Source organism: Mustela putorius, unplaced genomic scaffold (assembly GCF_011764305.1).
Source record: "Mustela putorius furo isolate JIRA1106 unplaced genomic scaffold, ASM1176430v1.1 tig00003853_pilon_pilon_pilon, whole genome shotgun sequence".
Classification (NCBI taxonomy): Eukaryota; Metazoa; Chordata; class Mammalia; order Carnivora; family Mustelidae; genus Mustela; species Mustela putorius.
Window position 1 is genome coordinate 31,322,390 of NW_025422005.1, and position 25,321 is coordinate 31,347,710.

At 48.3% G+C, this 25,321-nt stretch overlaps 1 protein-coding gene across 3 annotated transcripts in view; it reads left to right on the top strand.

Annotated features, from left to right (window-relative positions):
* The first annotated feature begins 14,905 nt into the window (after positions 1 to 14,905).
* CTPS1 (CTP synthase 1) overlaps positions 14,906 to 25,321 on the top strand; it is a 30,305-nt gene continuing 19,889 nt past the window's right edge. Inside the window, exons 1-5 of one of the 3 annotated variants that reach the window (XM_004740653.3) lie at positions 14,906 to 15,052; positions 19,503 to 19,681; positions 20,536 to 20,706; positions 23,123 to 23,223; positions 23,949 to 24,065. In XM_004740653.3, coding sequence (XP_004740710.1) covers positions 14,958 to 15,052; positions 19,503 to 19,681; positions 20,536 to 20,706; positions 23,123 to 23,223; positions 23,949 to 24,065 — 663 coding nt within the window. In that variant the 5' untranslated portion in view covers positions 14,906 to 14,957. Of the gene's footprint in view, positions 15,174 to 19,502; positions 19,682 to 20,535; positions 20,707 to 23,122; positions 23,224 to 23,948; positions 24,066 to 25,321 lie in introns of all 3 variants that reach the window. The other 2 variants (XM_013045222.2, XM_045064320.1) reach the window with 2 other exon arrangements.

A 25,321-nucleotide genomic window follows, 5' to 3' on the forward strand; every position in this document is an offset into this window, starting at 1 on the left:
TTACAAGTTCCTGCACTTAATAGCCAAGGTCAAAATATCTCACCCATGTGCACAATCACTCATCTCACCAATCCACATGAAAATTATCAGTACTGAGCTTGGGGCTGAAAAAGCAAATAGAGGTTTGGTTTTGGTCATTTAAACCCCCGGCTTTGGAGGAGGAATCCTTGTTCACAGAGGACACCATTGGAAATGTCCATATTACCAAAGCCTTGACTAGAAAGACGTGTTTGAGAGAAATACGCGTTGAATCAGATATGACCCAAACAGCTTTAAGGGAATAAGGTTGACTTCATGGAGCCAAGGAAGGCCCTTGGAAATGTTGGCCTGATATCTCACTTACAGAGTTCCCAACAGCCTTACCAGACCCCACTCACTCACTCAAGGCTCTGCAGAAGCTTGAACTCAAGATCAACTGATATGGTTCCAGGCAATGAACTAACAAGGACCTGCATTCCTTACCTGAGACAACAAGCCTCAGACCCCGTCCATGTTAGACCAGCTCTTCAAGCAGGCCCATAGGCCCTCCTCCTCGTCCTAAGATAACCTCCTGACATCAGGGACTACATTTCACCTCATTCTGATGTCAAGTCTCTGCCCCGAAGTAAACATGGGAATATACCTTACGCATATGTTTGCTCAGTGTGCCTGCTACATCTTTTCTCCTGAATAATCCTAAATTTCCCTGCCCCTTTATCGAGATGCAGGTAAAGGATTATTTGGGTTTTTTTTTTTTTCCCTCCTGTTAATTCAAGGTTATTCCAATGTCACATTGGTTCCTTCAAATTGTACTTTTTAAAATTCTTTTGAAAGAAAGAGGGGCACTTGGGTGGCTCAGTTGGTTGGGCAGCTGCCTTTGGCTCAGGTCATGATTCTGGAGTCCCACATCGGGCTCCCTGCTCTGAGGGGCGGGAGTCTGCTTCTCCCTCTGACCTCTCTCCTTGAATGGTCTCTCTCTCTCAAATAAATAAACAAAATCTTAAAAAAAAAAATTCTTTTGGAAGAAAGAAAGAAAGAGAAGTATCTAGAAAAGTTGCCTCATCCAAACAATCCTCAGGACTCACTGAAGCCATCTCAGGGGATATAGAACCAGAGCTATTCTAGAAGCTCAAAAACCTTCCATTGCAGGTGCTGAAGTTCCAGTCATCAGCAGTGGTGTTCAGCCAGAAGCAGCAGCAAGTTCTCGGAAGCCAGTGAGGAGCAGACAGTCAGGAGTAAACAAGTGCCCTGGGTTGTGTTCTTCTGGGGTGGTTGCTGCAAAAGGACGTAGACGCTTGACTTCACAAGTTCGTCCCCCAAATCCTGAGACTTGAAAAATATGTTCTTTCGTTCACAAAAAGCTACTACGTGTAAAGATCTGAATTCCTCAAGAAATAATGGGATCAAAATGATAAATCAAAACTCAAGCCCTGCGCCGCCTGGGGGACCCAGTCAGTTGAGCGTCCAACTCTTCAGGTCTTGAAATCAGGGTCATGAGTTCGAGCCCTGCCTTGGGCTCCACGCTGGCCATGAAGCCTTAAAACTAAAACCCAAAACCAAAAAAGACCCCCAAGCCTGTCAGCCCTGTGCGTTTTCAGCTTCATGTGAAGAAACAGGACAATAAAATGACTCTCTGCTGTTTGGTTCAGAAATGCATCGACTCTCCTAAAGAAGGTTATGTCAAGAGTTTATGAGCTTAAAAAACAAAAATAAAATGTAAGAATTGTGAACCAGTCTCACTTTGCATTTTTTTTTTTTTGTAGGATTGTAAGTGGCTTCAAAATCTGACTTACTTAGTTGACATTTCTTGAGTCTCCATAAACTTGAACAAAAGTTGGGAGAATTAGGCAAAAGTACATTCATGTAGTCATGTGAACTCAGGGTTAACCAAGGCCTGGGTTGCCCAAACTCTGCACATTCCAAAGATATTCAGGACTAGCCCTTGACCAGCTCTTGGAAGAGGACCTCTGAGCCCTTAGGCCATGGACTGTGAGGCTTTAGTTTACTATTTGGGGACCTGGAGAGGAAGTAGCCGAGTTCACATACCATTGCTGGCAGAATCAGGGCCTCTCTGGGTGACTCCATCACAGAAGGACAATTAGAAGCTTGTGCCTAGTTTTTCCTGAACTTCTCCACCCAAGCACATTTTTTCCCCTGCACTGATTTCCTTCTATGAATCCCCTGGCAAATCAGAGCCTAGGGTCGGTCTTGGGATTAGCCTCCCAGTATTAATACATGTTACCAACACTTAGGGACAAAGAAAAAATTTGCCTTTGGAGAAGTGAAATTACCAGTGAACTAACTTGGAGCTATGATTTGAATCCTGAAAAGAAACTGTGGAGGCTGACAGACACCAATGCCTCTGTATGTTGGGAGAAAATTTCATCATAACTTCAAAACACCCGACTTGAGAAAAGTACAATGGCATTCTAAAGCCCTTTCTATTTGGAAATTTCAACCTTAAGTGTTGTCCATGAAAGAAAAAACAGAACTGCTAGTGTTTGAGAACAATGGTCTCATCACAGTAAAATTCAAAGGATTCTAATTCTACTAAGAATAAGAAAGGAGTTTCTGACAGCTGGAGGGGGAAAATGGTGGATATTGCTGCCACTCACAGTATCTACTTGTGAACTATTTCTTGTCGGTGGTGAGAATCATGAATTTGAGGGGAGCGTAATTGGAAAAACATAATCGGAAGTACTGTCGCCATTTCCGAGCTAGAATCTAGTCTAAAATGCTCAGGAGAGCAAGCAAATTTTCTATCAGACATTTGAAAAGAGGTTATTTGGAAGTTTTATTCTAGTTCAGTATTTACTATTTGCCTAAAGACTTTGTATTTGGTTTCCTTTCATAATTATGTATGAGAAAGAGAGTATAATTAGTAGTAGTTTTACCAAGTTCTATGCAGACAGCCCCAAATCTTGAGTATATTCTAATATGCCATATAAATACTGCCATTTCCTACAGGTCTCATAATGGGGAACATGTTTGGGAAGCACTGAGTTAAATGAGTTTGCTGTAAAAAGTTTCAAATTATGGGGACTTAAAAATACAGAATTGTAGGGGCACCTGGGTGGCTCAGTCGGTTAAGTGACTGACTCTTGGTTTTGGCTCAGGTTGATCTTAGTGATCTGACGGTCCTGGGATCAAGTCCTATGGCGGGCTCCAAGCTCAGCTTGGAGTCTGCTTGGGATTCTCTCTTCCTCTGCACGCCCCATACACATGCAAGCTCGCTCTTTCAAATAAATAAATAAATTTAAAAAAATACAGAGTTGTATTGCCCCATCTGGTAGCAGTTGCAACATAAGCAGTCCGGGATGCTATGTTGGCTCCTTGGGTCATCACTTGAACACATGCCGACCTGTCAGAAGGTAAAAGTTTTACCTTCGTCATTGTTGCATTCATTAGGGGATGTCAGTAAGTAATCTTCCCACCTGCCCTGTTCCCCTCCTGACCACAGGCTTTTGGGGCAGGGAGCATCTCTCATTGAATGAAGTATCTTGGAGCCAGACAGACATGGTTTCAAACCTCATCTCTGCTGATTACAAGCTGGGGACTTGGACAGGTACTTACCCTTCCCAAGGCTCAGTTTCCTCATCTGTAAAATGGGGAGAAGAGAATGAACCTCAAAGGGCTGCCAGGAGAATTAGATGAGGAAGGGAGGACAAGCAAGTGTTGCATCCGGTGGAAAGCGTGGGCTGATGGGGCTCAGGATTTGTCTGTACCCCTGGTATCCAGCACAGAGCCTCGAACAGGTGGGTCTGCCTCAGCATTGGTTGAGATGAGTAGGACTGAACCGAGCTCAGGGGAAGGACACTAATTCTCCAGCACCTCAGGTCTGCCCTGGGTGCACAGAGGCTCCGGCAACCACAAGAAGATCTAGGTGAGGATTTTCGGAAGTGGACAGTTGGAAGTCAGGGTAATGTGCCGAGGAGCGCTAAGCACACGGGCAGGATGATGACAGCATCCGCTATGCTGGATGTTGCCTTTTTTATGTTTTTAGAGGAAAATGTCTGTGTGGACCCTACATTCTTCCTGGAATGGAGAAACAATGTTACAAGAAGTGAGCAGTAATTATCCTCTAGGCCTTAGGGGGCAGCCTGGCCGTGATGGACTTATGGTTGTCTACTTCCCGCCCACCCCTCCCCCCACCTCAGATCTATTCTCTGCTTCTTCCTTAGTAATAAGAGCTTCCCTGTGCAGATGGTCACCTGCTTGAGACTACATTCCCCAGCCTCCCCTGCACCCCACACGTGGCCCTCTGGCTCCATTCTGATCCGTAGAATGGCACAGAAGGGGTGCAGGCAACGTCTCCGTTATTGCCTTAAAGGAAATCGTTTTCCCTCACTTCCTTTCTCTCTCCACTCCTGTGGCGGTGTGAATACAGACATGGCAGGAAGCCAGGCTTGGCCATGTGGGAAGGCAGAGCAACAAGATAGAAGGAGCCTGGGTCTAGGATGGCCGGCCTGTCAGCCAGGACCACTCTCCCTAAGGGCATTACATGGTGAGAGATAAACATGAATCTATGGAAGCCACACATTTTGGGTTTTCTGCCCTGGGCAATTAGTTTTCCCTGAGCTCTGGGACAAGGTAGCCTCCGATTAAGACAGGAGAACCCACGAAGGGCCCTCCGGAGCTGATGGAGCCCTTGAAAGCTTTCACACAACTGACCAACTGGCAGGGAAGGAGGTCTCTAAGGGAAAGCAGGTGTTCTCCGGGGTGAGGGAGCTCTGCCAGAGCTGGGAGTCTGCAGGGCAAAGTGCAGGCAAAGTGCAGACTGAGACCAGCGTGGGAAGAAGCAAGAAAGCAAGAAAGGCAGGCTGGGCTCCCATAGAAGAAAGAGGACCTCTACAGGGGCGGCAGTTTCTCTTCTGCCTGGAGGAAAGGCCATGGGGGAAGGGGGTTGACAGTGAGTGGGGGCAAGGCTCTCCTTGGACCATGAGTGGCTGTGGAGGCGGCCAACCAGGGCCTGGGAAAGATGACGAGGCAGTTAGCAGATCCGCAACCTGGAGGAAGATGACATTTAAAGTGACAATTCCAAGTGGAGAAGCAGGGGGTGTTTTCTCTGGGCTGTGCATTCCGCTGAAGAGACAAGAGCCCAGAGCCTCAGGAGTTGGCCCAAGGTAGAATGTCCTTCACTCAGTCATGCAGGCCTGAGCAGTGGGGGGCTGGAATCGTGCTCCCAGGAGCCAGAGTCTGGCCTTTGTCTGATTTGTTTCTCCCCTGCACTCTGAGCCCCAAGGTTTACTTTCAACTTGGTTGAACTGCAGCAGCATTTCCCAGCACCCCTTTCCCTATAGGGTTCTGCAAGAGTGGCCGCCAGAGGACCTCCTTTGAAGACCCGGCAGCGGAAGCAAAGTGATGGCCACTGTTCTTTGAAGGAAGTTCTGGTGACTGAGGGATGCCAGTGTGCTGAGTGGCTTTCCACTTGTCCTGTGCTCCTCAGCCAGCATCTCAGCTCCAGGACTGACCCTGTTGACCACGGTGGCCCCCTAGGTGCTCCATCAGAGGCCTGGGCCCCTGAGGGGGCGCTGCCAGACTTCCCACAGCCCTTCCCCGTGGCTGGGCATGGCCGGCTTCTCAACACCCCAGCCACTCCCTGGCGTCCACCTTGATGGGTTTTCACAAGGATTTGTTAATGACCCTTCTCTGATCCCCATCTCCCCACCCCAGGCCTCACTTCCTCAGCGACTCCCACACTTGTGCACAGTTTAATTACCGTAATACATCCCTTGTGCCTCAGCAAGTAAAGGTGGCTCTCGGTGCTCCCCATGCTGGCCGGGCTTTTGGCTTCATTGAGTCTCAGTTTTCACTCGATCACCCAATTTCTTACTGCCCAAGTCTTTACTCCTGCCATCTCTCCTGACTTTATAAGGAATAGCATGCTTTTATTTTTATTTTTAAAGATTTATGTATTTATCTGAGAGGGAGAACACGTGCGAGCACAGAGGGAGGGGGAAAGGGACAAGATTTTCAAGAAGACTCCCCGCTGAGCGCAAAACCCCATGCTGGGCTCCATCTCAGGACCCTGAGATCATGACCTGAGTTGAAATCAAGAGTCAGATCCGTAACCAACTGAGCCATATTATAGTTTTGATGAAGTTTCAGTGGGGAGGGACAGTTTGGCGTGTTTGTTCAATCTAGCAGTGTAACGCAGAGGTTTTCTCACTACTGAGGTCTCAGGGACCGCTGACAGCTTCCTACCAGGATCTGTGACTCAGCACATGAACCCCTCCTCCAACCCCTTCTGTCCCCCACTTTGCCAGTCTGTCCATCCTTAAGAACACTCTCTGGCTGCATTAGGTGCCCCTCTTGGGGGTTTCAAGGCGCCCCTCCCCTTTCCCCCTAGTCTTATACTGACCTCAGTAGGGTAATTGTCTTTGTGACCCAGGCGCCTGGGACAGTGCCTGGCACGGGGGCGGGGGTGGGTGGGAGACCAATCATGTTATATCATTGAATGAATGAAATAGATACCCATTTTGCTGACCCTTTTGCTTTGTGTGCATACAAGGCAACAGAAGAAGATGACTTATTTACCTAAAAAGGAAGAGGATCTGGCAAGGAGAGGGGAGAGAGGAGACAGCTACAATTTAAAGGAGCCAAATAAAATGTTGTTCTTGAAAGAAAGAAGAGCTTTGATGACCCTATTATTCTTTAAAAAGAGCCTTGAGGAAACCAATCTACCTTGTCAAAAGTCAGGGTGGTGGTTATGTGGAGGGAGGTGTGGGGGGGGTGTACAAGTGGTAGCTAGAAGGGAACGAGGGGCCCTCTGGGTGCTGGTCATGTTCTGTTTCTTAGTCTGGGTGCTACTTTCCTGGGTGTGGTCAATAGGTAAAAATACATCATGTTGTGTTTTTAAAATGTTTACAATTTTTTGCGGGATGTTACATTTCAAAAAAGGTTTACAAAATATAATTTTGAAAAGATCTTTAAAATATTTTATCTATCTATTTGACAGAGAGAGAGAGAGAGAGAGAGAGAGAGATCACAAGTAGGCAGAGAGGCAGGCAGAGAAAGAAAGGGGGAAGCAGGCTCCCCACTGAGCAAAGAGCCTGTTGTTGGGCTCGATCCCAGGACCTGAGATCATGACCTGAGCCGAAGGCAGAGGCTTTAACCCACTGAGCCACCCAGGTGCCCTTGAAGTGATTTTTAAAGGTGTTATTGATTTAAGTAATCTCTATACCCAACATAGGGCTTGAACTCATGACCCCGAGATCAAGAGTCGCATGCTCTTCGGACCGAACCAGCCAAGCGTCCCCAAATCTGATTTTTCAAAGCAAACAAAAATCCAGCCTTAGACGTCTTCCTCCAGAATATCGTCACCTCTACCCTATCATCCTCAACCATCTTTCCAGTTATTTAAACCTGCAAACAGATGGGTGTTTTCCCCGTAGTGCCTTGGGATCAGATTAGTTAACTATGTGTTGGATGCAGGTATTTTAAAAGGTTGAATCATTTTGAACGCTCTAATCATATGTGACAGGAATTGAGGGGCTAATTACGCAAATGTGGGTGTTGTTGGAGATCCCACACAAGTTGTCCCTATTTCCCTCCAAGGTTTAAAAGGTGACTTTCAAGTGATTGTGGCAGTAATGGCAGGAGTATGAGTCGTTCTTGGAGACCGAAATAGATCTCTGAGAGAGATCCGGGATGCAGATGTCTGGAGCCTGGCCCCAGAATTTGAAATGATAACTGTGGGGTTTTATAGACATCCCTGGCTCCACGGAGTGCTTCCCAGAGGCAAATCTTTCCAAATCTCTCAATCTCCTGACGGTTCATCCTCTTTGTGCCAATTGGTTAGGTCACGCAACCCTGTGGCAGCTGGGAGAATGCTAGATGCCTACTGGGGGTCCGGAGAATACTGACATACTGACTCCCCGGTGATCCTCAGTCCACAAATCACCCTGAGGAAACATTGTCGGGAAACATTAGAATCCCTCGGATTACTGAGTTGGGCTGAAGTAAGGATTGCTTTCGTGGTGTCTTCTCAACTGAAATACAATTGGTTTTCTTTCTTTTAAGATTTTATTTATTTATTTGATACAGAGAGAGAGATCACAAGTAGGCACAGAGGCAGGCAGAAAGAGAGAGGAGGAAGCAAGCTCCCCGCTGAGCAGAGAACCCGATGTGGGTCTCCGTCCCAGGACCCTGAGATCATGACCCGAGCTGGAGGCAGAGACTTTAACCCACTGAGCCACCCAGGCACCCCACAATTGGTTTTCTTGCAACAACACTTGTTTGCCTTGCTTGGACAAATAGGTAGAAAAAGCCACACCACGAGAAAGTTGAACATCACAAGGTTAATTTCATTGTCTTAATCTGGTTCATCAAATATCTATCGAGGGCTTGTTGTAGGCCAAGCACTGTGCTAGGCATGGACAGAATGCTCTGCATCTGGGATTTTCATACGGGAAGGGTAGAGGGGCCACCGTTTGGTTGGAAGCAAGCAGTGGGAGCTTGTCCTGAAGCTGTTTGCACAAGGAATGCAGAGTTTTTAGGGAGATGAGACATTTGTGGTGGTTCTGGGGGGGCTTGTGATGTTTGAGGGAGGCTTTGCGACCCCTTCCTGAAGCTACTGGCACTGAAGAAAGGCCGTTCTTTCTCTCAGTCTAGAGAGAAGCAAATCCAGGTAATCTCAGTCTAATGCAGAAAGTGCTGGAACACATGAATGAGAGAGTGCTCTGTAGATCAGAGGCGTTAATAGTTAACTAGCATGGGAAGCCGGGAGGGCTTCTTAATTCCAAGGCTACTGGAAACGAGTCCTGTTTGCCAGGTTTTCTGAACCCAAAAGTCAAAATATACGATCTGAAAAGTAATCATTTTCTCATCTGCCTATTTATTTGCATTAAAAGTCTTACAGTCTTACACGAGTATAATAACAAAATGACATTTAGTTATATATGAAATATATTACTTTTATTAAAAAGAGTAAAATTCCAAAAAATCAGAACCGTCCCCCTGAATCTGGGATAGGAGGTGATGTTAGATATAATTCATCAAAGAATTCATTTATGCTTGCATAATAACATGTTTTTAATACAGTGTTTTTATTCTTTGTCTTTTACTATGTCTTTTCCTTCAATGTGTTATTGAGGTACTAGTGTATGATTATACCATAGGACCATATATCATACTAATAATGCACATTATTATATGCCCTCCATGAGACAGATGTCTCTCTTAGATTATTCTAACATCCCATCATGTTCTGGTGAAGGACATCAATTAATTCTGAGATGACATATGAATTTTGCCCCAAGCTCCAACAACTGTTGAAAGCCTTTGAATGTAACATGAATAGTTTTATTCCATGTCTCTCCCAGGGTGTAATAATCACCACCCTTCACAATCTATCCAGCACTCGGGCTAGAGAAGTTTCTTTACAAAGATTGATTGATTGATTTGACAGAGAGCACAAGCAGGGGGAGTAGCGTGCAGAGGGAAAGAGAAAAGCAGGCTCCACAGAGAGCCCGATGCGGGGCTCGATTCCAGGATCCTGGGATCGTGACCTGAGCCGAAGGCAGACACTTAACCGACTGAGCCACCCAGGTGCTCCCAAAGAACTTTCTTTATAGACGAGCACAAGGAGATGCCTTATAATTTGCTTCTGTATAAGCCAGGCTTCTGGTGGCTTCTCCCCCACACTGCATACTCTCGGCATCCTGTTGGCTCTCAGCAGAACTGCTTTGCCGGATTCGCCCTGTGTGGCACTGCCTCCAGCCCTTACTGAGAATCATTCCAGACAGGAACCCTGTGAGCACACAGTTCTAGTGTACCAGTGTTACTGAGACCATTCTCTGTACATTACATATCCTCCGTCTTCTCTAGGAAGACTCTCAGAAGAAATTGATTTCTGATCTCAGTTACAGGAATAAAGGTCCTTTTAATTCATTCAGTAAACACTAACTACAGGCAATGTGAGAGGTGCTGGGGTACACTCATAAACGAAATACAGTGTGGTAGAGAAGACAGACATCAAATAACAAATCACCCCATTCATTGTTACAGCTTTGATAAGTACGACCAAGGAAAAATAGTGTGTGTGTGTGTGGGGGGCACTTAAGAGTGCCAATAAGGGGCTCTAGGGGGTCAGCGAAGGGTTATTTGAGGAAATGATATTTCTCCTGAGCAACTATTACACAGTTTTCTGTGATCCTTCTCACTCTGGCTGCTAGGAAGTTAAAAGTAAAATTTGTGACTCTAGAAAGCTTATAGGATTTGGGACTTAGTTTAATTTCTGGATTTATTTATTTGCAGAGGAAAAATATTTTCCCAATGTGCACCGTGTGCCGGGACCGGCTAGGTACTGGGTATACACCAGTAAATCAGATAAACTGGTCCTACACCTCACAGAGCTTAGAGATAAGGGCGAGATCTGGACAGGGAAATGAGTCGTCAAAACACAACTCGTGAGTGCTGTGCTTGAAATCCAGGCAGCAACAGAGGAATGGAGGACAGGTGCTAAGCCCCGGGAAGGCTGTCCAGGAAAGTTACTTGGGGCAAGTGAAGGCCAAGTTGAAACGTGACATTAGGAAGACAAAGAGAAGGAGGTTTTCCAACAGAGATCTGCGCAAAGATCCAGATGTGGGAAAGAGAACAAAGGGCATGTTTAGTCAACTGGAAGAGTCTGGTGGGGCTAGAACATAGGGGGTGTCGTATGTCTAGAGGAGCAAACTCAGGCCAGTTGGTGTATAACCTCTTAAATCCAATTGTGGTTTTGAGTTTATCCTGAAGGCAGTGGAGTGTCATTGAGGAGAAAAAGTTCCTACCCTAATTTTTGCTTTGCCTCATTTTTTCTCTCATATTTTACACACACACACACACACACACACACACACCCCTTTCAATCCTCTCATGTCCAAGTGAGGGTATAACTAACTAATTCAGTAAACAGCATTAAAGAAAACTGGCTCAAATGAGGCAAGCCCAGTTTAATGTATGCGTCCTTAAATAATACACAACCAATAAGAGAGGATACAGACCGTGCACAGAGTATCTCTTGAAAGACAAACAAGAAACTGGTAATACTGGTTGCCTCTGGGAGGAAAACTAGGTGGCTGGGGAATAGATACATTTGGAAAGTTTTTACCTTGTGTGTGTGTGTTTTCTTTAAGATTTTATTTATTTATTTGACAGAGATACTTCGAGAAAGCACAGCAGGGGGAGGGGCAGAGGCAGAGGGAGAAGCAGACTTCTCACTGAGCAGGGAGGCCGACTTGGGACACGATCGCAGGATCCTGGGATCATGATCTGAGCTGTGGGCAGACGCTTAACTGACTGAGCCACCCAGGCGCCCCTGTGTTTTCCCTTTTACCTTCTGAATTTTGTACCATTAACGTATTTGTTAAAAACTAAAACAATTTTTTTTAAATTTTAGTATAAGTAGCCCCCATCTGGGCAAAACATACAACTTTAAGTCAGTAGTCATGGGCTCCTTCCTGTTCTGTGGCTCGCCCAGAGAAGCTCTTAGCACACCTGGCCAGGGAGACAGCACAGTGATGTGAAAGTGAAGAAAACCACTCAAAGGAGCCTGAGCAGGGAAACAATTAGCAAGATCTGGTGATGGGCAGAAAGCAGGGGGGTGGGCGGTTTGGAACAGAAAGGATTCAAAGCGAACGTTCACAGGGGCTCTCAGGAGGGAATCCTTACTTCATCATACGGAATATAGTAGCAAGCACAGTATTCGCATCCCAGGGTGGTAGTGGGAATTAAAGTTATTAAAAGGTGAATGAGAATTATCCCTGATAAGGGATCTGAGACATCGAAACGTGAAGTAATCTCAAAGAGATTACCATCGGCTGGGGAGGAGACGCCCAAGAAGGCCTGCAATTCCAGCCCCTGGTGACAAATATCTTAGGGAAGGCAGGGAGCACACCACAGGAGGGACATGTAGGAGAGGCGCTGTCCTGGGTCACGTTTTCTAGCAACAAGGACAGAGATGGGGTTCTTGTGTAAGTGAAGAGTTGAGTAATGCTCTCAAGTGAAACCTGAAAGGGGGAAGCAGCATAGGGCAGGGAAGGAGCTACACCAGAAAAGAGGTGTGTTTAGTTCAGGGTTTGGCAAACTCTGGGATGCGTGTTTTGTTCAGGTATTACACTTTTTGCGCTACCAAGACAGAATTGAGGAACTGTGACCTTAGGGCCCCCAAAGCCTAAAATATTCACTATCGGGCCCTTTTCAGAAAAGATTGCTTCCCCCCACCCCCCAAGTGTAGGCCTGGGCCTGTTCCCCGGGGTTCCCCAGAGCAGGTCCGGCACTGCCGAATTGTCCCACCTGGAGAGGAGGTGCCTGTTTATTCGTGCCGGGACGTTCAAGCTTAGAAGAACCCCAAATCTGGAGTTCAGGAGACAGGTCTGGGCTGGAAATATCAATTTGGGAGTCGTCAGAATAGAGATGGTACTTAAAGTCTGGATGAGACCATGTAGAGAATGATTATAGATGCAGAAGGGATCTTTTGAGCCCTGGGGCATAGCAATGTTTACAGGTCAGAAGCAGGAGCGGCTCCAGGAAAGGGCACCTAGAAGGAGAGCCCTGAAAGAGGAGAAAAACAGAGAAAATGGTTTTCTAGAAGCCTGGGAAAGAACACGCTTTAAGGAGGGAGCGACTAACTGTGACAAATGCTGATAGAAAGTAGTCAGTTGAGGAGCAGGACCTGGGGACAGTGTGCCTGGGAGCATGTGAGCTCAGGGTTGGGGAGAGGAGCGGTCCAAGCATGCGCGCATGCGCGCGCGCACACACATACACACACACACTCTCTCTCTCTTTCTCTCTCTCTCTCACTCACTCATGTTGCACGTATAGCCACACTGGCATCTTTATCTGGGACTTGTGAGACCAGGCTGGGACACAGAGGTCTAGGAACACAGAGCCTTAATTTTCGATAAGCACAGCTTCAGTGGAATTGTGTGAGCAACAGTCTGATCAGAATGAGCTCCAGAGAGAGGGAGGGAATTGGAGACTAGTACAAACAGCACCTTCTAAGAGCTGTATTGAAAAGGACACAGAGACATGAGGAGTAGCCAGAGAATCACGTGCCGTCAAGAGAGGGCTTTTAAGGTGGGACAAACTGCCTCATGCTCGTGGAAATGATCTGGTAGAAAAGGGAGAACTGAAGCGCGAGGGGAGAATTGCCAGAGTGACATTCTTGAGTTGATGAGAAGATACGGTGCTTGAAACAATGAGGGTCCTTTGTCCACAGCCCAGGGGAGAAGGCAGAGCCTGTGAGCAGAGATAGAAGCAGGCCAATGGATATGACATGGGGAGCTCAAGGAAGTTCTCCTGATGGCTTCTATTTTCTCAGCTAAAGAGCAAGCAAGACCACTGCTGAGAAAGCTTGTGGGGGAGGAGAAGGCAGAGGTTCAGAGAAAGAGAGGAAAGGGTGAAATGATCATCGGAATACTGACTAGCTCATGCTTGTGTCTCCTACAGCATCTCTACTCCTTCAGCAAGTATGTTCTCAGTGTCTACCATGTCCCAGCGCTAAGATAAACACCAAATGCTTCTCGAAAGAATGTGTGGCCATAGCACATCTTCAAACACATCCCAAGCATGTTTTAGATTTGGAGCTGAGTGCCGCTTGGGTAACTTGGCAGGGTAGGAGCAGTGGTGATCCAGATTTTGAAGAAGCCAGAAGCTCTCATTGGGCCACAGCAGAAGCCTCCTAACTGGTTTCTTGGAAACCATGTGTTTGAGTCGTTTTCCTGAAAAATAAACCTGATCATGTCACATCTTCCCTTTAAATCTTTCAATGAAGACTGCAAAAAAAGCTTGTGACAAATTGCTTCTACGGAAGAAAACAGGAACACTGGGGTAGAGAGGTGAGATATTTTTCAATGTATCCTGTGTAGTGTCTGAAGGGAAAAAAATTAACTATGTGCACATATTCACTATTCAAAAGAAAAACAAAATCCCCTCCTCAAAAAAATTTCTATGGCTTTCCACTGTAAGTAGGAGAAAGAAATTCCTTCATTTTGTCTATAATGCTCTTCATGGTATGGCGGCACCCACCACTCCACCCTGATCTCATGATTTCTTCTATGCTGGCCTTCCCATTCATCTGTGCTAGACTCTTCTGGACCTCAGAGCCCTTTCACAGACTTTTCTTTCTGCCTCACTCATTCTTACTTCCAATCTCTCCCTTCCCTTTCTTTGCCAGTAAATTTCAGTTGTCAGTTTTAAACTAGTGTTCCAGGGGAGACTTTCTTGCCTGCATCCCCGATCTACACCAGACTTGGTCAGTACCCACACTCGGCACTCCAGCCCCCCAAAACTGAAGAGAATCACGATGAAGGGCAATTAGCTGATCACTTTGCCCCATGACGTCGTTACACCCAGGATACGGTCCCCTGGAGCCCAACACAGCGTGTGACACACGGGCGGGGGGTGCTCAGTGAGTGTCAGCTGGACGAAACTCTGTCCCTGGAGTCTTCTCCATCCAAAGCAGCCCCTCTGGATGGAGATGCGGGGGCAAGGAAGCCAGAGGAGGAAGGAGTCAGCGCCCAGCCATCCTAGGCTTTCCCATTTAGAGGCCAGGGGTGACACTGCCGCGGTCCCTCGGTCCCGAGGGCATGGCAGGAGAGATTGGCTGGGACCGCACCACCGGCAGCTGCAAACGCGGTGCCCACAAGGTCGGACTGTTCAGAGACAGGGTGTGAGGTCTCTAGCCTCCTGTAGAAGGGGGCTGGAGTCAGACGACAGATTTGCCCGACCACCGACTGCGGACAAAGGCTGCGAGGCAGAAAGGCCGCAACCAGCCTGGTCTCGAACTGCCCCATCTCCAACACGTCAGCGGCACGGGGACTTGGCCGCACACCCGCCCACCCGGACGAGAAAACTCGTCCGTCCCACGCCTGCGCACTCGGGGCCCTGTGCCCCGCGCACTCAGACCCCGCCCCTGGGAGGGCCCGCGCGCCCGCCCCGCCCCCCGCCTCTGCGTGCGCACCGCCTGGAGCCCGCCTCCGTGAAAGACTGCCGGGCGCATGCGGCCGGGCTGGTTCACTGGCGGCCCCGGGCTCAGCGCGCGCCTCGCTCCCCTAGATCCTTGGCGGACGGCAGGCCTGGAAGCCGGCCTCAGGTAGGCTGACTCCAGGGATCCCGGGGGAGCTGTTCTCCCGTGCAGGAATCGGCAGCGCCAGCTGAGCCCGGCGCGGGACAGCCACACCGCCGGCTGACAGACAGCATTCCCACCAATCAGGGTGAGGTGGCTCGCAGGCCTGACCAATGGGCCGAGTGCCTAACGGGAGTGGGGCGGGCGGGCGGCCAGGCCGGCGAGGAGCCGGCTCCCGCGCGCGGGGCCGCGTGGCCGGGCGCCGCTGGGAAGCCGGGCCTCAAGGGGCGTGGGGTGGCGGGAAAGGCCGCCGGGCCGGGGCCGGCAGTGCCCATTTCAGCGCGGCTTGGATCGGCTGCCCGGGGGGCCCGGGATGACGCGTGGGACCAGGAGGGCCGTAGAGGCGCGGGAGCCCCTCTGCTTAGCCCTCCCGGAGCAGCCCCGGCTACCGCCGCTCCGTGGGGACTGCTCCGGCCGTCACCCCTCTGGGCTCGGCGCACGGCCTCGGCCTGGCTGGGAGGCGGCTCAAGGTCCGAGACGCGGCGCCGCGTGGGGGATGGATGCGGCGGCCTGGCCACGGCCCCTCCGGCTAGCCCCGACTCCCGTGGGCGGAAGGGGCCTTGCAGCTCGCTCGCCCGCCCGCCGGCCCTGGGTGCAGCCCCTGCGGCCCCACAGCCGGCCGGCTCCCCTCCGACCGCCCTCAGTGAGCATGCTGCGTTTTAAAGAAGTTCACTACGTTTGCGTGGCACACTTAGGTCCACACTCATTATAATGTCCGATCCTCAGCAGTCCTGGTGACAGGCGATGCGGGAGATTCTCATCCCATTTTACAGATGCCGGGACCCAGGCTTTGGGCAGCTTGAGTGACCTGACAGGTCTCACTACTCAAGTTGTAGGGCTGGAGGTGGATCTGAAAACATTTTTAACAACAAAAAAAGCTTTTTTTTTTTTTTTCCCTTTCCATCTTTGTTGAATTCCTCTAATGCATTTTTTTTAAAATTTTTTTTTTATTTTTAAGTAATCTGTACACCTAGCATGGGGCTTCAGCTCAACAACCCCCAGATCAAGAGTCACAGGCTACACCGACTGAGCCAGCTGGGCACCTTCTTTTTTGTTTTTTTAAGAATTCTCTGTTGTTGTTGTTTTTCAAAGATTTTATTTTTAAGTAATCTTTACACCCAAGTTGGGGCTCGAACTCACAACCGGGACATCAAGAGCTGCTTGCTATACCTACTTAGCCATCCAGGGGCTTCTGATGTGTCTTAATTTGTTACTTCTGTGCTTGAAAACCTTCTGATGTGTCCGTGGCCTTCAGAAGAAGTTCAAATAGGATACTCAAGTTTCCCCATAATGTGGTCCCTTGCTTACATTACCAACTCATTTCCCACTGTCTTCACCATCTCTCTCTCTTTTTCTTTTTATAAAGATTTATTTATTTGACAGGGAGAGAGAGATCACAAGTAGGCAGGCAGAGAGAGAGAGGGGGAAGCAGGCTCCCTGCTGAGCAGAGACCCCAATGTGGGCCTCAGTCTCAGGACCCTGAGATCATGATCCGAGCTGAAGGCAGAGGCTTAACCCACTGAACCACCCAGGTGCCCCTCTCCCTATCTCTTTTCTTGGCCTTACCTCTGTTTTCTGTGGCTGGCCTTCACCTTCCTGTTCCTTCTGTTCCCTTCCCCATGCTTTAGGTCTTTCAGTGAGTTCTTGAAGACCCACTGCAAGTCTCAGGTCAGCAAACCAGCAGCAGTCTGGGTCCTCTCCCTGCCTTCATTCCTCACACTTTTGCTGGGCCATGATCTATATATACCCTGGTCTTGTCATTGATAGCTTTCTGCTCTCTTTTCTTCAAGTACGCCTTTCATATGTTGTCGCTGTTTCCCACCATCACTGGATTACTCATTTATTTGTAAATGTTTTGTCTCTAACTGGACTGCCAGCAGCTTGAGTTAGGAGCCCAGATCTGATGACGTTTTGTGGTCCCCGCTCTTCCTGTAAAGCAGCCTGAGGTGATCTCTGATAATGGTTTGCTATTCACTTGACCCAGAAAGCCCTACAAAATCATGCAAATCAGGAGGTTCAAATCTTCATGTTTACTGTAAGAACACATGTGAAACTGCTCAGGTCATCAAGGGTATGCCTGTGCAAAAAGCCACCAGGTAGCTGAAGGATGTCACTTTGTAGAAGCCATATTAGCCATTCTGTCACTACAATGGTGGGGTTGGTAGGTGTGCCCAGGCCCAACAGTGGGGCTGCACACAGGGTCAGTGTCCTAAGAAGAGTGCTGAATTTTTACTGCACATGCTTAAAAATGCAGAGAGTAATGCTGAACGTAAGGGTTTAGAGTGACAGAGTAGTGTCCCACCTCAATGTCATTGAGCACATCCAGGTGAACAAAGTCGCCAGGATGTGGTGTCACAGGGCTTATGGTTGGATTAACCCACACCCGAGCCCTCCCTGCCATACTTAGATGGTCCTTACTGAGAAAGAGCAGACTGTCCCTGAACCAGAAAAGGAGGTTGCATGGAAGAAAAAGATATCCCAGAAGAAACTGAAGAAACAAAAACTTATGGCCTGGTAGTAAATTCTGCATAAAATAAATGCAGATACAGGTTAAAAAAAAAAAAAAAGTTTGGTCCCCAAAGTGTGCAGCACAGTAGAAACTTCATAGGAGGTCGTTGCCCATCCGTGTGAGTGAGTGAATCATTTTAGCCTCTCCTACCTGGTCTTTGCGCACCATGGAATCTTTACTGCCAGGCACTGTGGGAGACTCCAGGAATCTTCCCTCAAGAGAGCTGTTACCCTCTTAAAGTAAAAATTGGGGCAAATCAAATGCAAATGGATGAGATAAGTCTTCTGGAAAAAGTAACCTGCTCCATAACCCACTCGGGGAGGCTGAGGACTTTCTAGGATCATCTAAAATTGAGGCTGAGACCGGGTGTAGTGTCCGGGATATACCTGATTAGAACCCATCTAAAATGTAGCCGTGTCTTATATTCATGTGTCCCCAAGGAGCCATTTGACTGTGAGGTGACAAGAGTAGTGTCCCTCCCCCCAATATTAGGGACTTGGGGTCCAACGAGTTTGGGAAAACTGCATACTGTATTCCCATTTGGGGAGATCACAGTGTGCATTAGCTTATTAAAGGCCATTGGAGGTCTGGCATTAAACCAACTCATTGTTTAACAGCATTTCTCTGATTTATATGTCTGTAAAAAGGCTTTATGGGAACCCCATACACGTTTTGCAGAAACCAGGGAGCGCACTCTTGGAAATGCTGTAACAGGATGGAAAGAGCAAGTCATGGTCTGGTGTCTTCCTTGCTGTCCAAGGGGGACGTCCTTTTGAGCATTCTTCCTTTGCCAAGTGTATTCATTCCTGCCTTGGGGAGGAGTAGGGCAGGGGAATGCTTGAAGCAGAACTCCCCAGTTTCCTTGTTCGTTTCTTAGCTTATTTGTATTATAATTTGGCTTCACATGAAGTGTTCCAGGAGGAAGAACATGTCCTGACCATGCCAAAGGAGATTGTGTTTTTCATTTTGGTCCCTTTTGGATTTACTGACCAGCTGATATGTCTGGGCCTCTGAAGCTGGGGGCCAGTGATCAGTCCTCCCTGGCAAACCTGTGGCTGTCCCCTCCACTGGTCCTGCCTCCTTCCACTCCTTTATCTCCTACCACATCTGCTTCCTGCCTCCCCGGCCACAGCTGCACTACTCTTTGGATTTAATCGAATCTGTCCTCTCTTTGAGTGTTCTGCCCCCATTCTGTGCTTCAGCCTGGTTTGGTATCTGATATTCTCCTCCAGTATACACAGTTTCTCTTCGGGGCATACCTGGGTGAGATTGCTGACAAGGAGTAAGTTGTTATTAATTACAGGAGACAATGACCTGTAATTAAAGGATTTCTCGGCTTCATTACAACTCCTTTTAAATGTTGAAATTCTTTTATTCTGTCTTCCATAACCCGGAGAAGCTGTGTGTTCTTGGTGATACATTGTACGCTAACTAGAGACATTCTCTCTTTCATGGGCAATCGGAGTGCTCACCCAAGATTGAAATCTTTTTTTTTCCCTGTGCAGGAAAAATACTGAGGCACCTGCTTCTGTATTCCAGGGTCCCATGGTTCTATCAGCCAACATTTGGGGCAGAGTGTTCTGTCAACAGAGCTGTTTTTAAATTTTTACGTTTTATTTTTTCCTAGGTTGTCTCTCAAGGTTGTTCGTTGTCAGAGCTTTAAACAAAAGCTGCATTATTTGATTAGCGAGTTGTTTTTCAACTCCTGTTTGACTAAAGCCATTCAGTGATCGCAAGAAGTATTTGTTAGGGTCCCACATAACAGCCTTCTAGAGTCGTGTAGCAGATAGGGTAACAGGCTCCTGGGGGATACAGAGGTAGTAAGGGGCAGAGCTAGCCTTTGAACCCAGATATGTCTGCTTTGGGGAGATCTATCTTACTTGTAATTTTTCCTTCTCCCCCTCCCAGGTCAAAAAGTAAAATGAAGTACATTCTAGTTACTGGTGGTGTTATATCAGGAATCGGGAAAGGAATCATTGCTAGCAGCGTGGGCACAATATTGAAGTCATGTGGTTTACACGTAACTTCAATTAAGATTGACCCATACATTAACATTGATGCAGGAACATTCTCTCCGTATGAACATGGTAAGCACAATGCATTTCTTTCTTTTACTAAAATAGTAATTGTGGAGTACGTGAAAGAACAGGTTAGCCCTTGGAACTTGTGTGTGTGTTGTATAACATGACTTGTATTTCCTGCCTTCTAGAAAGTCCTTTGTGTAGCAGAATTCACTTTTCTCACCTAGACAGAGAGGGAGCAGAAATCCAGACAGTGATCTTGGTGATGAGAGTCCAGAGGTTTCTGTAATAGAAACCTCTCTCTGAGGGGGGGAAGAAGACCTTTTCTCCTTTCCCATTTTTGAGCTCATCTCCTATTGTGATGGTAAGAACGAACCACCCTGGGCAAGACTTCTAAGAATAATGTCTCAAGGAATGAATGCGAAACAGAGGAATGGGGGAAACTTTGAGTCTCACAACTTTGTTTGGGACTAAAGGGTAGCCCAGACTTCGGTTTTTCTAACCAACAGGCCCTTAATACCCAGTGTGAGTTCTGAAGGAAATCATGCTTTTATCCCGTCTGAAACCTTTTTCTGCTCAAGTTAGGAGGCTTTGTTGAAAATTCTTTTTGGGCAGCAGACTGGACACCTATAAAGCTCCCTGTGCCCTGAGGCCATGATTTCCTTCCACTGATGCTCTCTCGTTACTTCCTGATCCACACTGAGCTTGTGGAGAGGCTGGAAGTGTGTTATTACCTTTTAGAGAATGGTTGGTGATTTATCCTTCTTTTGTGTCATATTTAGTTCTCTAGAAATAAATGTCTCTGCTTCATATCAAGGTAACGCAGACTTCATTCTATGCGAGTGTTTACATTTTGAGACTCAAGTTTGCCCTCACTTAGGTTTTCCACTTCCCCTGACCATGTCTGCTGTTCGTCACAGGTGAGGTTTTTGTGCTGGATGACGGTGGGGAAGTCGACCTTGACCTGGGGAACTACGAGCGCTTCCTTGACATCCGCCTCACCAAGGATAATAATCTGACCACGGGAAAGATCTACCAGTACGTCATTAACAAGGAACGCAAAGGCGATTACTTGGGGAAAACCGTCCAAGGTAGAACTGGATTTGCCTTCAAAGCCTAAAGAATCTTAACCAGCTTGCTTTCTTTGGAGTACAGAAATTTACTTTCTATGCAATTTCAGCCTGAAAGTGTCAAGTTATTGTTACTGACATGCGCCCTTGGTCGAAAGTTCAGAGCTGTACAGCTCTTGGCTTAAAGACTCGCATAAAAAAGCACCTGTGACCCCATGAAAGGGACTGAAGCTCCCTGGGCCCCTCGCAGGGTGTGAGTCCAGAGGGCTCTTGTCCTTCTGCAGGGATGAATGTGGATTGATGAAGGCAGCCAGGTCAGGGCAGCGAGCCCCGTGTTTTGTGTCTATTGTGCATCTGGGGTTGACTTCGACGGGAGCAGGAAGAGAATGTCCCCTGTGTGGCCTGCTGGCGGGTCAAGGGCACCCATGGGCTGGGGGAGCCAGAGACATGGGGCTCCCGTCCTCCTGCGCCTTCCCCAGCCAGCTTCACTTGTGTCTGTCTGCTGCCCTGGGGGCTCCCCACCACATGCATTTGAGAAACTTCCCACTCTTGGCTTAAGACTTTGCTGAACTGAGAGCCGAGGGTCATGCCGACAGTCAGCTCTCGTCTGGGGCTGTCCGTGCGCGGGGTCATTTAAAGCGTAGCCCTGCCACTTACAGCTTTGTGAACACAGATTACTGAACCTCTTTAGGATCTAGTTCCCTTTTCTGTCAAATGGAGATAACTTCCTGCCTTTCCTGGTTGTCGGGAGGGCGAGCAAGTCTCTCTGAGTTCCCGACACAAAGGAAGGGGATCAGTTAGGAATCAGACTTGATCACAGTCTGTTGGTCTAGGCCTCCAGTGCAGTCATCTGTGTATGCCTTCAGCCGTCCCGTGTTTCTAGAATAGTCAGCGGCCGTCACACCCTCCCTGGCGCTGGGGCTATGTGACGAGCAAGACCAACGAGTCTTTTGTCCCCACAGAGGCTACCGTGTGGGAGACACGCAAACAAACAGCTGAAGCAAGACGTCTGATGCGCGCTGTGAAGGAAGTAAATAGGAGAGAGCGTGGGGCGGCCCGTTTGGACAGGTGGTTGGGGGGAGTCTCCAGGAGGGGGTGTTTGTGCTGGGAGGCCAGCGGGGGGCCTGTGGAGGAGGGGGCAAGGCCACACAGAGGCCTGCGCTGCGGGTGCTCTGTCTGGGTCCTCAGGGAGCAGAGGGCGTCGGGCGCAGTGATCAGGACAATATGTGGAGTGGGGGCGAGGTAGCCTGTGGCCAGGTGACACAGGGCCTTCTGGGCGGTGGCCCTGGAGTTTGGATTTTACTCAGAGCCGTGGGAAGCCATTGAAGAGTTTAAAACATGGGAGCGGGGGAGCTCTGTTTTGCATTTTTAAAAGGTCCTGTTGGCTGCACAGTGTGGAATAATGAATATCCTTGTGCCTGAGGCACTGCTGGTTAAATTGGGAGCCAGTTGAACAGTAATCCCTGCCCCCCCCCCCGCCCCAGGAGCTCGCCCCCCTGAGTCCTACAACTAGGATGTTAACACAGTGCAGTGGCTGGCTTTCCGGACTGGCCTGTGCGGCTTGCTGCTTAGCATTTTTCCCAGTGGTGGCACAGGAGATCCCCACAGCTTCAGGCAGTAGAAGCTGTAGTCTCCACTGAGCGCATAGGGAAATTGAGCTTAAGAATAGTTAAGTAATTCACTCAAGGATCCGTACCTGATGAGAGTGGTGGAACTCAGGCTGGAATCCAGACGTTCTGGCCCCGGATGCTGCCCCCTCACCATCCTGCCCTCCCATTCTCTCTTACCCGTGGATTGTTCATCCTTTCTTGAACTGGAACATACCGGAACAGGGGCCTGGAAAGCACCCAGTGTGAAGTGGCTGCCTTCAGCAGTTAGCGGTGCAGGTGGCTGCGGGATCTGATGTGTAGGGGGCAGCCGGGTCTTCTCTGCATGGGGTGCAAGGGCTCTGATGTGGGTTCCGGACACACTCTTGGCCTTACCCTCGTGTGCGTCCAGCCACAACCTGGAAACCTGGAGGGGAGGCCACAGGAAGTGTAAGCCCAGAGATTATTAAATGCCGTTTAAGAGTGGTCTCAGCGGGGTCACCTGGGTGGCTCGGTCAGTTAAAACTCTGCCTTCGGCTCAGGTCACAATCTCAGGGTCCTGGGATCGAGTCGCACATCGGGCTCCCTGCTCAGCCGGGAGCCTGTTTCTCCCTCTCCCTCTGTTCCTCCCCCCTGCTCATGTGCCCATGTGCTCTCTCTCTCTTGCTCTCTCTTTCTCCCTGCCTCTCTCAAATAAATAAATTTTAAAAAGAGTGATCTCAACAATATATTTATGACCCCATCACTACTCCAGGCAAAGACTACAGCACTTAATTGTCATAGTAAGCGTGTCTGCCCCGAGCAGGGCTGACAGAAAAGGGTAAGGTATGTATTTCTTTTCTCTTTTCCAGTTGTCCCTCATATCACAGACGCAATCCAGGAGTGGGTCATGAGACAGGCGCTGATACCTGTGGATGAAGATGGTCTGGAACCTCAAGTGTGTGTTATTGAGGTTCGTACGAGTCTTTTCTAACCAAGAGTACACACTTACCTCCTTACTTAGCCAGCAGCACCTGATAAGACCATGCCCCGTGAGGCCCATGACCCTCCTCCCCATGGTGGGGCGGGTCTGGGCGCAGTACCGGTCATGGAACACCCACACCATCTGAAGCAGTCCTCCATGTGAGCGATTCTCCTCTTCAGCCTGTGTACGTTCACTCACCGTGGACTGTGCCAGTAGTGGTGGCAGGACACGTTCTCCTCTGTCCCTTGAGAACATCGCTGACCTTCCGCTCTCCTCTGGTAGGAACGTTCATGTTCTGCTGGTCCTAGCTGCTGGATCTGTGTTCCTGCAGATATAGGGGACTCAGAAATTCTAGCAGTTTCTTTATAACTGATACTTTTTCATACAAAAGTTATTTACAGCTAACTAAGTAGATAAGATTTAGGTTTCTTTGCTTCCTGACGTTGTACAAATACAATTTCTAGTGTATCTTTCACTTGATCTTTTTCTTGGCCAGATCTATAACCTTGGGGGAAGGGAGAGCCTGTCCAGAAAAGTAACTTTGCAGCATAAGGGAATGTCGGTTACTGCTAAGGGACATTAGCCGGGCTCAGAGAGTCCACATCATGCTGTTTCTGGTCACCGGGCTGAGAGGATGAGGTGTGGATGTTAGAAAATTAAACCACAAGAGGAGAATTTAGTGCTTGACTTCTATAATAACTTTGTTCTTGTAGCTCGGTGGAACAGTGGGAGATATAGAAAGCATGCCCTTTATTGAGGCCTTCCGTCAGTTCCAGTTCAAGGTCAAGAGAGAGAACTTTTGTAATATTCATGTCAGTCTTGTTCCTCAGGTAAGGCACTCAAGTTTTACTTTGTGGGGGATGGAGAAGAAAGAGAAGAGCATGGTTTGCATCCCTTATGTGTTTTAGATATGTGAGGTGCAGGGAATAAAGATCTTTGTGAATTTAAAATGATTATAATTGTACTATTTGAAAAGATCAGTTGGAAAACATTTAGAAGCTAGCCAGGGAAGGTGCATTGAAGATGATGGATTGAAAATGTCCGTTTGTCTCTACTACATGTTCACCATGTACATGTACATTCTACAATTAGAGTAATGGGCTTTTTTTTTTTTTTTTTAAAGAGAAACAGTCACATAGGTAATGTGAAAGGGTCAATGGGAACGAAACATAGGAAGCCAGAAAGCAGGTGCCGTGTAGGAAGTGAGAGAGCACACTCGTGAACCTGCAGCAGGGCCGGCTGAGAAGCAGCGGTGTTTGCCCTGCACAACCCTCTTTAGAGGCTCAGGAAGGGGCCGCACCAGGTGCATTGGCAGCTGGGGGCAGCTCATGGTAACTGCCATTTGAGAAGCAGCTAGCACCCAGCATCTCCTTCCCTAATGTGTGCACTTTTGGGTGCCAGTCCCTTTCCCACCTTGGCAGAAGGCTGAAGCTTTTTCTCCAGAGAGGGATTCTAGATGAGCAGTAGTTCAGTTCTAGTAGCAGTAGTTCAGAGTGGTAATACGGAAGTAAAACCAGGAGGGTAAGTGCACTTGGATGCTGTTGGAACACCCTACCTTCTTCTGCCACTCAGTTCCCAGAATCATCACAGTCAGGCTTGAACTGTGCATGTGAGGTTTACGATGGGGTGTATGACCAGCCCAGGAGAAAACACACTACCCTCAGGAGCTCCCCAGTGAAACAGTGAGGGTCCCAGGGGAAGAGGCCCACCCTATTTACTCAGAACTTCCAGTTGGCTTTGAAATGTCAGCCCATGGCCAGTGATCACCAGACATGTGGAGAAAGCACCTAGATGTGCAGGAAATCAAAACAGCGGGACATAGGGGAACTTAGAAGTTTGGGATCTGAAGGAAGCAGGAAACTTCAGAACTAGAACAGCCTGTCACTTGTGTCCTCAGAGACTCAAAGGGGAGATCAGCTGCATCCGTGAAACAAGAATTGGATACCCTAAGGAAGGGGCATTCAGAGAACAGAAATTTTAAAAATGGGATATTAATTTCCATTAATAATGGGATAGCAGGAATGAAAAACTTGAGAGAAAGAAGGTAGAGGAACTATTGCAGGAAATACATAAGAAGATCAAGAGA